Here is a 13,753-nt window from a genome sequence, read left to right on the forward strand (position 1 = left end):
CTGTATGTTGTCTTACAATGCCGGAGTAGACAATGACTCCAACATCGCCACTCTCCACTAAGGAATGTAAATCATTTAAATGAATACAAACAAGTATCACTTACTGATACACTTGTTCTCGCAGGCCTCAATAGTCGGGAAATTGTTTCCGTTTCCTTGGCACCCTCCATAATCGAACCTCTGGCATTGCTTGGTGGTTGAATTGAAGAAGAAGCGTGGAAAGTAACCAAAACAAAGTCCACCAGCCAGAGGAAGATCACACACTGGGAAAGAAAAACGGAATGAAAGATTACTCCATAAAATATCCACATTCGTGGAGCTTGGGGGAAAGAAATGGCGCTTTACCGAGAGCACTTGCTTCCCACCGCTGTGGCTCAAATTACATTCCCAAACTGTCTTCAGTCCTCCGGTTTTCTTTGATTGGTTATTGTTTTTGACATTGATGTGTGTTTGTCAATGGATGTCGATCTAACTAACTTACCACTCTAGAGACACTCTAGATATACAAGAAATTTAACTAGAGTGTCATTCTCGCAAAACTTGCCAACTAGCTTGCGAGGTTACGTTGCAAAGGGAAAAATCTCAAGTTTCGTCGTAGCCCAGGGATTGATATCAATTCAGATTATCATCGTTAATGTACTACACTTTAAATCTTACCACACGGTCCAACATGTTTGAGAGTCAAGGAGCCGATGTTCTCTGGTTTACAAGCTTCAACTTCTAACTGACATTTGTTAGTGTAATTGCGGCCATCTGAGCCACAGACAGGCGCGAAATCTGCCGTGCACGCTTCTGGACAGCGGCATTCTGCTTCTCCTTGCTCAGTCACTGAACAGGCACTTTGTGGAAACTTACATTTCTTACAAGAATCTTTCGGTATAGGCTTCTTTCCAAAATCAGGTGATGTGATTTCTGTGCATGAGAAATATTTCATTCAGTACGTCATGTTATAAGCTTTGACTGGATTCAGAAAAATAGCAATAGTAACCCTTTACACCCTAGCATTGGTATGCAATTTGTCCAGACTGTTCTCTATACATTTCCGAAGAGAATTTTTTTTAACAATCAAGAGCTTCCTTAGATGTTGATCATTTACTTTATTCTCGTCACCTTAATGGGTGATTTGGGGTGATATTATGAGGAGAAATTAGATGCTTGTCACCTTAACAGGTCAAAGAGTTAAGGTATCGACTCGGTTTACATATCAAACTTACGTTGTTTGATCAAACGCAGGGGACCTTGATTAGGTTTTGTTAAAGGCTTCACACAGAGCTTTCTACAGCCATCGTGACAGCATTTTTCATTATCCTTACAGCTGGCATCATCAAAGCAAGAATCTTCTGGTTCACTCGAACAAATCTGTGGGTCCACAATGGGGCAAAAACCTGGATTAGCTGTAAGGACAAAATAATATAAAAATAATTTTTAATGACAAAGTTTGAGGTTCGTATTGTACGACTAAGTATTTTCTCGCGAAAGATGACATTATTCAGTGAATAACAGAGGCATACTCGGAAAAAAAGAACTCCGAGAGCTGAAAATAGGAGTCGAACCTATGAACTCTCCGATTAGTACTTCTAATGCTCTACCACTGAGCTATAGTGAAACCCGTTGTAGGCCGTTTAATCCTTTACAACCTAACATCAGCATACATTTTCTCCATAATGTTCTCTGTACATTTCCTATGGTACTGACGAAGAGAATTTGTTTAACAATCAAGAGCGTCTTTAGTTGGTGATATCATTTCCATTACTCTCATGACCTCCATGCTTGGGATCAATATGATTATCTGGGCAACTACCCACCCAACCCTCCCTTAACTCTACAACAGTCAATTGACAACAAGTTAAGGTTTATGTTGGGTTAGGGGAGGGGTAGATATTGATCCCATGTTTGTTTCATGGGCGATACTGATATGGAAAAATGGTTCATAGTCACTTTTAGGGGTTGAAGGCTTAAATAAAAAGGTATTTTCCCCTTCGTGGGTTGGGTTCAGGAATATACTGTTGCTAGGCCGCCCCCGCCTCCGATTTACGGCCCACGCGCTACACTCATTCAAAAACTTACAATGCTGAAATCAAACTCGGTCAGCAAGGAGTCTTTTAAAACAAAAATTCTGCAGAAAATTTCCTTACTTTTGCATCTTCCAGGAGCCTTGATCTTGATCATCATTCCTTGTTTACAGGCTTCAGCCTTCATCTGACACTCACTGCCGTAAGTCTGGCCGTCTGTACCACACACAGGGCTGTAGATTGATGTGCAGATTTCTGGGCAAGCGCACTGCCGTTCTCCTAATTTGGTAATACTACATATAGCATAGGGATCAGGGCAAGGGTTCAGCTCACACGTATCCAAGGCTGAAAATTGTAAACATAAGATGGGTAACCTTCTAAGGGACATTTAAAGTAAAGGATATCTGTACCTACTTAAATAGTGAATAGCGTTGAAGGCGCGCTCTGATTGGCTACTCAAACTCCAAGTATCCTTTGCAATTCACTTTCGAGCAACGCGCGCGGGATTTGCAGCCGAAATATTGTAATAATTATAAGAAAAAGCGAGTTAAAATCATCCTTTTGCGCTATATTATCTCACTGCTTTGCCTCAGAGTCGCTGGCTCATTTACCTCGCAGATCGGTTAATACCCACCACTGGCCATCCCACTTCTGTTCAAAATTTTCCCTCGATTTGGCACTGATGAAAAGTGCCAAATAATTTTCCGCGGACGAAGAAGCGCCCACTCGCAGGCTACTAGAAATTTTCAGGCTTCTCTGTCGGCAATTTCTTGAATTTACTTTCGAGGATCATTTCTTTGCTAAGAAATCATTCGAAGGCCAAAATATGAATCATTTCATTTATTTGTAATCCATGCTAAGCATTACGTGACCTATGCTCACAATCTGTGACAGTTCAAGACATCACTTACATCCACAGAAGTCGAAACAATCTTTCTCGGTGTCAAATCTGTTTAAATTTCCTTCACATCCACCAAATATGAACTCTTCACACCGTCGGGAGGTGGAATTGAAGAAGAATCGTTTCATAGCAGCGAAGCAGCGACCCGTCTCTACTGGTAAACTGCAAATCTGAGCGGCTGTGAGACAAAAAGAAATGATATTCTGTTTGAAATATTCGAAATGTCTGCGCTGGCGAGCTCCTCAACTAACTTTTCAAATTAAGCTACTGAACAGACTTCTAATGTATATGTATCAACGGTTCAGGCCGTAGATATCTAACATTTAGGTCTGTGGATAAACCCGCGTCCGTTGACACAACTGAAGTGAATGCCAAGCTAATGAAATGAAAGCTATTTCTCATGTCTAGCCTTTGAAGTGATGGATAATTCAACTATGGGGTTATTTAAATTTTCAGCAACAAATAACCGTTATTTGTTGCTGAAAATTTGAGTAACCTCATAGGCCCCCAAGGCCCCCTTTATTCTTCTAGGAGCATACCTTTGATGGTTAACTTCGCTTGATATTTAACAGCAGACCTTACCTTTACATTCTCCGTTTCCGATGTAGGTAAGTTGCCCAGGCGGCATCCCACCAGCCTCTAGCAGACAAGCATTCATCTCCAGCTGACACATGTTGTCATACGTTCGCCCATCTGATCCACACACAGGATCAATGTGGTTGATAGGGCATGTCTCCCGACACTGACAGGTGGGCTTGCCTTTGACAACTTTACACACTGGGGTGGGGAAGCTACATAGAGTAACTTCACAGGGGTTCTCTGGGAATGCGGAAAAAGAGGTTCGTTGATTAACAAAGTATATTCACGGTGGTATAAGAGCGACCTAACATCAGGTTTTAGATTCACACAGACTTTTTTCATAACGAAAAGAATCCCTCAGATTCACAACGAGACAAATTCAGCAATGGTTTTCATGCGATAATTAATCTGTCTAATAAAACAATCATGAAACCATCTGGAAATGTCCTCAGGCTGTTACGAAATCTTTAAAAACTCTAAAAAGATGGAAACTTAAATTCTTGGTAAGTTGTAGCCAATTTGTTTTTTTTATTATTACCATATCCGAACCAACTAGTGAACGAAAAGACAAGCGTTGCACTACTGAACGCACGAGAAACTGGCAGAATCGATTGAAAAGAACCATAAACCACCGAACGAGCGAACAACCAAATAAACCGCAGCAACTGAAACAAAAAAAAAACAAACGAAGGGAGTAAATTAGCTGAGGAATGAAGCAAAAAACAAGGAAATACTAGGTTACCATCTCGAGGCTTTTCAAACGAAGAGGTACACTTCTTGATGCAGCCATCAAAGCAACACTTGAGGTCTCCGCTACAGTCCCAGTCTGTTGCACACTCTGAAGGTCGAAGGATTAGAGGGCATGGCTTGGGGTCAGAGCTAGGGCACCGCCCGGGTTTGGCCGGTGCATAACATCTCCTGGTACAGTCTCCTCGCAAGCAACATTTCTCCCCGTCCGCGCATTCGGAGTCTTCAGAGCAGCCTTGTATGGGGTCACTACAAATAGGTGACGGGTTCAAAACGGGACAACTATCTTCGGGTGTTTCTAGGGAAGAAAAAGGAAGAAAATAATATTAGGCAGTTGATGGAAAATTTAAACAATACTCATAAGCTGGGATCCTTTTAAAGAAACTCTATTGTCTTTTCAGCATATTGAGATATTTGACCAACACTCGCCTGGACGGTTCCTCATAAAGTTGGCAAAGCCATCATGTTATGAAATCTCGTTGCCGCCACTTCGCTCGTATGTAACTTGCTTAATTATCTTATGTCCAGCTTTAGAAACTATTAACAGTGGCTGATTTACACCATTAACTCAGTCGATAAAACCAAATCATCTTGTTTTTTTCCCCCACCGACGCAACACCACAGTTTCTTTGGAAACTTACCCTGTTACGATCGATCACCTGCCCTCTCACTTTTTCTCTGCCGCACGTCTTATTGCTTTAGCTTCACTATCTACCTTTACTATTACCACAGTACTATTCTATTGAAGCAATAGTACACTAACCTTCTCCGCATTTTCCTGGATGCTTCATAACCACACTACTGGCGTCCTTACACACTGAATACATCATTATACACTCGGTACTGTATGTTTTGCCATCTGTGCCGCACACAGGGGCGTACTCTCGTGTACATACTCTGTCACATGTGCATTCATTTTGACCAGATTCCTCGTTTTTCACACACTTTCCAAATGGATGACAGGGTGGTACGCAAATTAAATCATCTAGAGAAACAAAGATAAATATTTTCTTCTTCGGTCAATAAGGATCGTATAATTGTCTATTTTTTTTCACTAACGTTGCAGCAACCCATAAAGGGTTCGAAATTTTTCGTTCCAATGGAAATTGTCGAAAAAGACTATACATTATATCACCAGTATCCCCAATGTTCATCCACCCCATGACGCGTTTGAAATTTTTGATTTCTAGTGTGCAAAGTCCTTATAATATAAAATCCATACAATATTACAGCAGTATCACAAAATTTAATCTTTGGCCGCGTTCGAACTATTTTTTTTCCTTTTTTGTTGGTGTCCAATTTTTAGACAAAAAATTAGTACATCACGCATCATAATAATTTCCTTCATAGCCGTTGCTTGGACTCGTCAGCCTTTGGTTTTGTCCCACAATACTCTTTCTAGTGGAAAACGGCAGAAAGAGTGTTGCGTGACAGGAGTGTTGTGTGAAAGAAACCCTCCACCAGTAGAAAGAGTGTTGTATGACAAAAGTGTTGTGTGGAAGTCGAGAGCATTGTGTAACAAAGAGAACGCCTTGCGTGACAAGATCAAACATCGACTGCATAGGAGACTAGCACTAAATCAGTTCATCTAAAATAAATATAAACGCTATAACATTCTATAGTGGCTGAAGCAGGGCAAAGTCGAGCTCCCTTACCTTTACGGCTGCCGCATTCCCCAGGATGCTTAACAGTGACCATAGTTCCTTGTTCACACACCATACCCTTCATGACACACTCAGTGCTGTACGTTTTCCCGTCCGTACCACACACGGGAGCATATTCACGTGTACAAAGTCTTTGGCACGTGCATTTGTTCTTCACGCAAAAACCATAGGGATGACAAGGGGGCTGACAGGTTGAAGTCCCGACAAAAGTGGTTAGTCTTGACGTGGAGGGGCGGTCTTCGGAGAAAAACCGGGAAAAAAGGAAATAAACAACAGAAATTAAACTAGTAGCTCTCTTGGCCCATCAGCTCTGAGGATCTACTAATAATTCTTCCCATCTGGCTGTCATAAATGTCCTTGTGAATAAGTGTTATTTGTACTCACTTTCATGGCCACTTTTCACGAGAGGAGGCAAAGTCTTAACGCACATCTTTGTACAGTTCCACTGGAGACAGCATCTCTCCCCCAAAGCACATCCATCGTCGGACTCACAACCCGTTGTTGATTCACATGTCGGTATGGGGTTTGGCGCAGGGCACGTGCCTGGTCGTGTACCTGAGAAAAAAAAATCTAAAATTAAGCTTGTAGACTTATTTTTATGTATCAGCACAGGTTTCCTAAAGGCTAGAAAAGGGAAAAAAAGGGTTACATCAAGCCGAATCAACAAACGTTAATCTGTAGGTTCATTTCAAAGTACGGGCTTGAGATAATGGTTAGAATCTGATATGGGCTATTTCGTGGGAAATAAAACAAACTTGCCAAATATAGAAATTTTGAGGAATACGTCTGAATAATTGTGGGATATTTTTAGCTCTTTTAATAGTCACATCGTCGCATTGGCTGTTTTAGGACAAGAAGAAGAATCACAAAAACGGCGCATTCTCTTTAACAATGTCACCACACTCTGTCAGTTAAAGAGGCTCCAGAACTAAAATGGATCGTGAAAAACATATTAAAATTGAAATAAAAGAATACATGAGCTAAAGAACGACCCGGAATTTAAGATTCCCTTTCCGTGAAGCGAGTCACCGCCAATTTACAAATCCATGCGGCACTAGGGTGCAACGTATTGCAACAAAACAGCCCTGTTTTGAAGAATAAAATTCGTTTTAATTTTCTACCTATTTTTCTGATCATAGCCCAAATATTTCCTCCTCTTGTTTTCTATTCTTCATTACCTAGCTTATTAAATCAATCGCTGACGAAGGGCTAACACTCAAAATGACAACATTGAAACTTCTTACGGTGGGCAATTTACATTATCAACTCAGTTGATAAAACTAAATAATTTTTTCAATACATCAGTTCAATCATCCCTTTGACTCCCAAGATCCAATAAGTTACTCTCTTGGCTGTCTGCCTTCATTTCCGAGTTGTAAATGGGACAAGAGAATTCCATTTTAATTCAAGACAATACCCACTAGCCGACAAGCTTCTCTATTTTCATAACCAAATATCAAGACGATGTATTGTAATCACAATGGGGAATTACAGGTTAACGGCCTCTGGGGATTAAAGGGTTAAGCAGCTAAGGTATAACTGTCGTCCGTTGAGTGACCCATTTAAAAGACGTTGAAATTCAGGATTCCTCTATGCAATAAAACTCACCATCAGCCCTTGCAGGAGTGACGCACTTGTGGTAACAATCGTTGTCCAAACAGCAAATCTGTCCTGTGGGACACTTTGGTCCTCCTGTGAAGCAGTTTGGTGGGGCATCTGGAGGCAGGCTACAGGAAGGGGTTGGATTAAGCACTGGACACTGTAATAACACTGCAAAAAGATTGCATAATATAAGGTGCTTAATATAAGGTAGAGTAAAAATACATTAAATTAAAAGCCAAATATGTTCATGCTGTTACAGAAAAGCAAGTGCACAAAAGAACCGATCTCAACACCAACAAATACAAATGTAGATTCAACAACTGCAAATTATCTCTTTAATCATTTGAAGAGATCAACCTTAGTATGTGCGTGAAAAAAGGTTTTTTGATAGAAATCCAGACATCGCTGGAAACCAACAAACATCTCATTAGAGACATAGCTAGTTCAAAATTAACTCACATGGCGGCGGTGGAGGAACATCCTCAACTCTTACACATTCCCGTTTGCAGCCCTGCTGCAGACAACATCTGCTGCCAAAGAGACATTCTTCGTCTGACCGGCATCCGGTTATTTTAGCACAAACAGGTGTTGGGTTAAGTATAGGACACTTTCCTGGCCTTGTTCCTTGATAAAAAAATAAATAAATAAAAAAATTTAAAAAAAAAAAATATATATATATATATATCAAAAAATATATCAAAAGCTGTGAGAGTTAATACGATTACAAAGTTTTCTAGAGCACACTTTCTCTTTGCGTCTACTGTTTGTTCTGGGTTCTTTATCCAACGAGTTCCTTTCTGGGTTATTCACTTTTCTTTCATCCGAAAAAAACTTTCATTTGAATGAGTCTTAAGAATTTGGACCTTGTAAATCAATCAAATTATCATTTTGTGAACAATCAGCAGTAACATTCCATCCTGACAACACTTTAAATTCAACTCACCATCAGCCAGCGCAGGTTTCACACACTTGTGGTTACAGTCTTTGTCAAGACAACAAGCTTTTCCTGCGGGACACTTTGGACCGCCTGTGAAACAGTTGGGTGGGGCACCTGCCGGCTGTCTACACAGTGGAGTAGGGTTTAAAACTGGGCATTGAAGTAGCACTACGAGAAACAAAAACAGAGCATTCAACACGCTACATCCTACAGTTACACAAACGCGTGTACACAAAAAGCTAACCAATAATGGATTCAAACGCACACACAAGAACTGTCAATTTTCCTTTTATCGTTTATATGATCAATTTCGTCTGAGTGAAAAGGTTTTGTAACGAAAATCCAGACATCACTAATAGCCTAACAGAATGTCATGATGATCTGAGACATGGTTTATAATTTACTCACATGGTGGCGGAGGGGGAAGAATCTCAACCTTAACACATTTCTGTGTGCAGCCCTTCTGCAAGCAACATCTGCTGCCTAGGGGACATACTTTGTCTGACTGACATCCGGTTAAATTCGCACAAAGAGGAGTTGGGTTAAGTAAGGGACACTCGCCAGGTCTTGTCCCTAAAACAAAGAGCAAACAACAAAACTAGGCTCAGCTCCGAATTGAGTATCATATTGCAAATAAAGAAAACCTTTAATAAAAACATATAAGTGACTCTAATTCCAGTTTTTCCTAGTTTACGACACATTGTGCTTAAATGGTGAAACAACAGGACCAAAAAAAGGTTGTTAACAAAGAATGACGTTATTCAGTTCCTGTGATCGCAAAAAAAAAGGTAGAGCAATTTAAACAACATATAAGGTTTTCGAAATAAGTTCAAGAATTATGGATAAAAGAAAGTTTTCAATCAAATTAAATGCAACCATAAAAACTTAGTACTGTTAAGCTTTCAAACTGCTGAAAGACAGAACATATTGAAAATTGTAAACTAGTCTTCCTGAAGAGAAGACGAACTCATGCTCTCTTATCTTTGCCCACTTATTGAAAAAGAGGTTCCTGAAGTAAGAACATAGATTTTAGAAGAGTCTTGGCCCTTCGCCCCCAAAGAGTGATTGGCATCTAATTTCTTATTACAATATCACTCTTGAACCACAAATTAAGGTCACGAGAATAACGCAATGATGACCAACTAGAGGAACTCTCGATTGTTAAACAAATTCTCCCCGTCAGCACCTTGAGAAATGCAAACAGAACAGTAGGGAGAATATGCATGCTGATGTTCGGGTGTAATTTTGCCCCAGGCTTCTGACGGAGTCTCTGAAAAGTAAAACACTCACCATCGTCAAGCGCAGGCTCAGTACACTTGTGACTACAGTCATTATCAAGACAGCATTTCAGTCCAGTGGGGCAAGTCACGTTTCCTGTAAAACAGGATCCGTTTTTCAAAGCGCAGAGAGGAGTTGGGTCCAAAATGGGACACTGCGGCCCTAAAAAAGTTCAATTAAAAATTTTAAGAATTAACAGACGCAGCTCTGTCAACTAAATGTGACCCAGAGAGGAGTGAATGAGAAGGAATTTTTCCTTAAAACAATCTACACATTTTTAAGTAGAAAGGGGATCAATACCAGTATCTGGGCAACTGCCCACCTACCCCTCCCCTAACCCAACATTAACCCTAACTTTTCATCAATTGACTGTTTTTCAGTTAGGGGAGAGGTGGGTGGGCAGTTGCCAAGATACTTATATTGATCCTAGAAAGGTTATTGGAAGAATACTGTTCCTGGTAACCGCAGAGTGCTTAGCGGGCTCCTCTAGTCAGTGGGCATACTGATTTAGAAATTTGAGTAGTTTGGTAATGGCGGTTGCTTAATCGTCATAAGAGCTTCTCTCGCAGATGCTTTTAAACGTTGCCTCGAACAAGCTTTCCTTTTTTCCTTCAGTTGATTTGATCAGCGCTTACGGGTGCCTGGAATAGGGGGTCATGGTCTAGTTGCAGGTATTTGCCAGGTAAAGGGGTGGTATTCCATCTGTGAGCTAAATAACCAGAGTTAAAGTCCATCGATCTCTCCAGCCACCTTTCTATAATTCAATCAAAGCAGCGTCCGACCTTGCACTGCAAGCAAACCATAACTTACAGTTTATTCCTAATTAACATAAACAGTATCACAACACATACCGCATTCTCCCGATTTCACTACGGTTAAGATTTTTCCAGTTTTACATGCCTCGACCTCCAGACTACACTCGTTGGGATATGTTTCACCATCTGAACCACAAACTGGGTTAAAGTCAAGTGTGCAGATTTCATTACACTCGCAGGTTGCTGCACCTTGCACAACTCTGCAATGCTTTCTTGGATCAGTGCACTCCATCCTTGAACATGGATCTGTAATCCAACAGAAAACAAACAAGGTTTTCGTTATTCGCTGCAGCAAGGAAGAAAGACATTCAAACAATGAAGATAATCGATGGTTAAAGTTTAAGAGTGCTTAATTTCTTCCTCATCCCGGCTGTGTTAGTGTTTGCCTGCCTCTCACTTTTCAGTTGAAGTTCGATACTTTTTTGGAGAAATGGGGCCCTTCTAAATCGAAGGAGAACTTCGAAAATCAGAGAACTTCGTTTAGGAACTTTATCATGATACGACCCGTACGGCCCAACATCCATATGAGGACCGTATGTGATACTGCCCATGTTTTAAAATCCCCTATCACCTCTGTTTCAAACAATATTATTATTACACAGATTTCCAAAAGAAAACACTTACCACACTCTCCCTCTGATATGACGGTCAGGTCTTTACCAGATATACAGGCCTCAACCTCCAAGGTGCACTTGTTTGGGTATGTCTTACCATCTGAACCACACACTGGCCTCAGGATAAGTGGACAGAGTTGAGAGCAAACACAGGTGGCCTTACCGTCGACCACTTTACAGTAATGACGATGATGATTGCACAGTGAAATGTCACAGGGATCCCACGGAGCTAGAACACAACGAAGCCACGATGATAAATAAAGCTACTAAAATTATTACCAAAGTTCCCTGATAAGAAACATTCACTGTGTATAAAAGGTTTTCTGACTGAACAATGAGTCTAATTAATCCTGGTTTGATCTTTCTGAAGGGATCATATATCATGGTAAAAATAGTCTTGTGCAAGACTATCTCTTACAATTAAACGCTAGTTTACTGGATGGACAGATTACGACAACAACAAGGTGCTTACTCCATGTGAGAAGTGTACAACAATGACTTTGGCCGACATTCACCTCCATCAGTAAAGACTTTCACTCGATTAAGATAATGTCTTGATCTCAGGCTTTTGAAAAAATCGACATCATTCTCACTGAAAACAGTTTTTTTCAGGACAACTCTCACTGGGAAACTAAGCTTCACAATTGTTAGTCACCTCCAGTGCTTCTCATTCACTCTTTCAATAATCAATCATGAGTTGTTCCAACTCACCGCGACATTCACCAGAATATTCTGCCTCCACGATTCTATTTGCTAGGCAGCTCATACTCTCAAGAGCGCTGGGGTTGGGGTATGTTTGTCCATCCGAGCCACACACTGGTGCCAGATTTGCGGTGATCACCATTGGACAAACGCATAGGGCCTTACCACCCACCACGTGACACTGATGGTAAGGATGAGTACAAAGATCAGGTGCACTGCAAGGGTCTGTGAAAAAAGGTTGCCAAGAGGTGTCAGGTAAACAACGATGCACGTGACCAATAAGAAGAGTTGTTTCACAAATAATACATGTACATCATCTTCACCATCATAATTTTCATCACCACTGCGATCATAATACTCGTCTTTAAGATAAGCGCAGCTCTTTCAGAAAACAAACCAAAAAGCTCTAACAAAACAATCTTTAGTTCTCACATCAGTCTGTGAGGAGTGGTGGGTGAAGGAAATCAAGAAAACCTCTAATTTCAACTTTCACACTGTTGTTGTTTTGGTAGACCTTCACCCAAGAAAGCAGTGCTTTTACTTTTTAGCAGATATTTCTCTTCTTGAGGTTCATCACTTGCTTCTTTAGCTCCTTTCTGTCTACAGCGCATCAAGCGATTTTGGCCGCTGACATGAAGGTTAACCGCCCAACCTCTTTTGACTACTGAGACCTAGACCAACTGCTACTCGTGCGTGATCTACAGTTCTCGTAACATTACTGGCTAAAGTGACCAACATGTACATAACTGCAAAACATGACATATATCTTACTTTTGTTTTCTTGCTTGCACTCTCCTTGACTAGCCACCGTTATTGTCTGACTTCTCTCGCATGCTTCTGACCGTAGGACACACTCGTTAGGATACGTTTGGCCATCTGATCCACATACCGGGATGTATTCCCTTGTGCACAAAAATGGCAGACAAACACATGCAGCACCTCGGGGTGATTTGAGACAGTGGTGTAATGGATGACTGCAGTTGGACTTCTCACAAGGGTCTGGTTCTATGAAGTAAATGAAAGAGGTGAGATGAAGTAATGATTTAGGATGCCCATTTTGCTATGGCGTCTCCCAGTTTCAGTCGCATGATGCTACACGCAGCAACGCTACTCCTGCCTTAATTGGGACACCACTCCATCGCCTATTATAACCCCATCGTACAGTGCACCTGAAAGTTTGCCATCACACAGGAAGAGGATTTTGAGAACAGGTGTCAGATGACCAAGCTACGGCCTTTCAATTCAGTCTCCAGCACACTAAACGTTAGGCAAGCTTATCTCCCGTGTAGTAAAATATACACTGTTAAATAAGACTTGTATGAAGGTTACTGTGCAACAGAGTTCAACAGCTCAGCAAAACAGACTCAGGCTGGTTTGCACCGTCAGAATTCCACCCTGTACTTAAGACCCATGCTATATAGAGCAACTAAGGGAAAATGAAGTTAAATCTCTACAATGCAACCCAGGTTCTAGAGAATACTATTTTTCTTAAAAAACAGTTGTGAGGAATTCATTTGAAGACTTACTACAACTGTCTTTACTGGCGATGGTGATCTTCTTCTGTTGACTGCATGACGCAGCTTCCATAAGACACACATTGTCATATATCTTTCCATCTGAGCCACAGACAGGCATGAAATTCAGAGGACAAACTTGTGGACAGACACATTTTCCCATGCCGCCGTTCTCCACGCAAGTTGCATAATGCTCACACTTCTTGACACTACAAGGATCAGCTGTTGAACATAGAGCACATGCATAAAAATAAGTCCAGCAAATCAATATTTCACCAATGTTAATCAAAGTTCCTTCCCCTTGGGAGAGGTAGTTAAAAAGTAACCGGTGGACCCTAGAGATATCTGTTCGAGTCCTGACATGTGTTTTTCGGTCCCGGTTGCCCTG

The 13,753-nt window shown here is 41.0% G+C and overlaps 1 protein-coding gene across 1 annotated transcript in view; it reads right to left on the bottom strand.

Annotated features, from left to right (window-relative positions):
- The window catches only part of LOC131777382 (uncharacterized), a 31,992-nt gene that overhangs the window by 4,318 nt on the left and 13,921 nt on the right, over positions 1-13,753 (bottom strand). Inside the window, 20 exon segments of the mRNA XM_066163099.1 lie at positions 105-263; positions 658-912; positions 1,215-1,394; positions 2,136-2,357; positions 2,924-3,091; positions 3,496-3,732; positions 4,235-4,537; positions 5,003-5,224; positions 5,895-6,140; positions 6,288-6,458; positions 7,512-7,673; positions 7,965-8,129; positions 8,449-8,610; positions 8,851-9,015; positions 9,733-9,882; positions 10,572-10,781; positions 11,160-11,378; positions 11,861-12,076; positions 12,623-12,856; positions 13,378-13,587. Coding sequence (XP_066019196.1) covers positions 105-263; positions 658-912; positions 1,215-1,394; positions 2,136-2,357; positions 2,924-3,091; positions 3,496-3,732; positions 4,235-4,537; positions 5,003-5,224; positions 5,895-6,140; positions 6,288-6,458; positions 7,512-7,673; positions 7,965-8,129; positions 8,449-8,610; positions 8,851-9,015; positions 9,733-9,882; positions 10,572-10,781; positions 11,160-11,378; positions 11,861-12,076; positions 12,623-12,856; positions 13,378-13,587 — 4,056 coding nt within the window.

This window comes from Pocillopora verrucosa, chromosome 3, assembly GCF_036669915.1.
Source record: "Pocillopora verrucosa isolate sample1 chromosome 3, ASM3666991v2, whole genome shotgun sequence".
In the NCBI taxonomy this organism is placed as follows: Eukaryota; Metazoa; Cnidaria; class Anthozoa; order Scleractinia; family Pocilloporidae; genus Pocillopora; species Pocillopora verrucosa.